Here is a 1,856-nt window from a genome sequence, read left to right as displayed (position 1 = left end):
GCCTCCATCAGGGGGTGCAAGCGGGCGGCCTCCACTCCTGGGCAGTGTCTGACCTCGAACCCCGCTGCCCACACGGAAACGCACCGCCGTTCCCATCAGCCGCCCGGCGAGGATTTAGGCTTTGCCGACACACATGCACCCTCAGCAGAGTGGGATTCGAGTCAAAGCAGGGGGTGGGGGGGGCGGTGTGGAGGGCTGGCAACTGCCCGGGCCCTGATCGCCGCAGGAATCTAGAGTGATGGGCAACACGCCCCTGGGAATAAAGTCGCAGGGAATATGCGCGAAGGACATGTGGACAGAGGGGGAGAAACTTTGAACAAGGCCTGAGGTAGAGGTGGGCGTGGCTGAGTTCAACCAACACACACATGCACGCACACATGTGCACACTGCACATACATGCACACTACATACATGTAGTCACTGCATGCATACATGTGCACGCACATGCACGCTGCATGCATACACACACACACTCACACTGTACCTCCATGTTAGAAAAGTGGTTTCTGATCTGCCATCTGAGGACGTGGGTCCCACTGTCGCCCACGGGGCTACCGCTCGGCTGAGGGCACTGCACCCGCACGCCCCCTCCTCGCCTGCGGAAGCAGCCTCTCCCCGATAACACGAGGAAACGTGTGGAGAGCGCGGGCACGAGGGCGGCCCGGGGGGATCAGTGCGGCTGCTGACGCTGCCCACGTGCCCTGACCGGTGCGGGCTCCCTCTCCTTCCTTTCCTGTCCTTATTCCCCCAAATCAGAACTCACACCCCGCAGACCTCAGTTCCCTTTGAGATGAGCAAAATGCCCGGCCGGCGTGGCTCAGTTGGTTGAGCGTCATCCCATGCACTGGAGTCACCGGTTCAAGTCCCAGTCAAGGCACAGGCCCGAGGTGCAGGCTCGAACCCCATTAGGGGGCGTGCAGGAGACAGCCAATTGATGTTTCTCTCTCTCCCTTCCTCACTAAAATCAATAAAAAGGTGGGTTTTTTTGTTTAAAGATTTACCCCAACAGGGATCCCCAATCAGGAAAGGGGGCTGGTACCCTGTGGGTAAAGCATGTTTGGGGAGCTTTCATCCAGCCTTGCGGGGAACGGCAGCTCATTCTGCCCATCGTCCTGATATCCTGCGTCTGCCTACACCCCAGGGGCCCCTGTGAGCTGCCTTACGCTCACCTCCCTGGGCACCGAGTTAACGCTGGGCCAGTGCCCTGCGGAGGGGACGCGCTCAAGGACCTAAGCTGCGTCCTGAGAAGATATTGCTCACGATCCACCCTTTAATGCGGGAGGGGATCCCCCGGCAGCCGCCCGCCCAGCACCCCTGTCTGCCGCGGGCCCCTCCCTGGGCACCGAGTTAACGCTGGGCCAGTGCCCTGCGGAGGGGACGCGCTCAAGGACCTAAGCTGCGTCCTGAGAAGATATTGCTCACGATCCACCCTTTAATGCGGCGGAGGAGGTCCCGGCAGCCGCCCGCCCAGCACCCCTGTCTGCCGCGGGAACCATCCGGCTTGGAGCAGGCTGGCCGGCCACGCAGGGAGGAGAGAGGAGGGAGGAGGAGCCCGGCGGAAGCTGGGCGTTTACTTGACAGGGAGGGGAGCCAGCGGCTGGACAGAATGTGCCCACAGTCCGGCAGAGGGGCGCTCAGAAGGCCTCCTTGGTGCTGTTGAATTTCTTTGGGGGGAGCCGGGGGGAGGGGAGCGAGGAGGGCGAGGAGGGCGATGCCCCGAAGCTGCGACAGGGGGCCTGCGGGCCGAGCGGCGGAGTCTGTGTACTTACGGGGATGGACCGGCTCAGGAACCGGGCCGAGGAGGAGGACAGGCCGGTGACGGAGGCCCGGGGGCTGGGGGCGGCGGGGGGCCCAGC

The 1,856-nt window shown here is 63.1% G+C and overlaps 1 protein-coding gene across 1 annotated transcript in view; it reads right to left on the bottom strand.

Moving 5' to 3' along the window:
* The window catches only part of CDC14A (cell division cycle 14A), a 64,544-nt gene that overhangs the window by 7,046 nt on the left and 55,642 nt on the right, over nt 1-1,856 (bottom strand). The window contains exon 16 of the mRNA XM_015563512.1: nt 1,770-1,853. Within this exon, the coding sequence (XP_015418998.1) occupies nt 1,770-1,853 (84 nt within the window). The remainder of the gene's footprint in view (nt 1-1,769; nt 1,854-1,856) is intronic.

Source organism: Myotis davidii, unplaced genomic scaffold, assembly GCF_000327345.1.
Source record: "Myotis davidii unplaced genomic scaffold, ASM32734v1 scaffold217, whole genome shotgun sequence".
In the NCBI taxonomy this organism is placed as follows: domain Eukaryota; kingdom Metazoa; phylum Chordata; class Mammalia; order Chiroptera; family Vespertilionidae; genus Myotis; species Myotis davidii.
The sequence above is the reverse complement of the archived record's forward strand: the minus strand, read 5'-3'. Positions and strand labels throughout refer to the sequence as shown.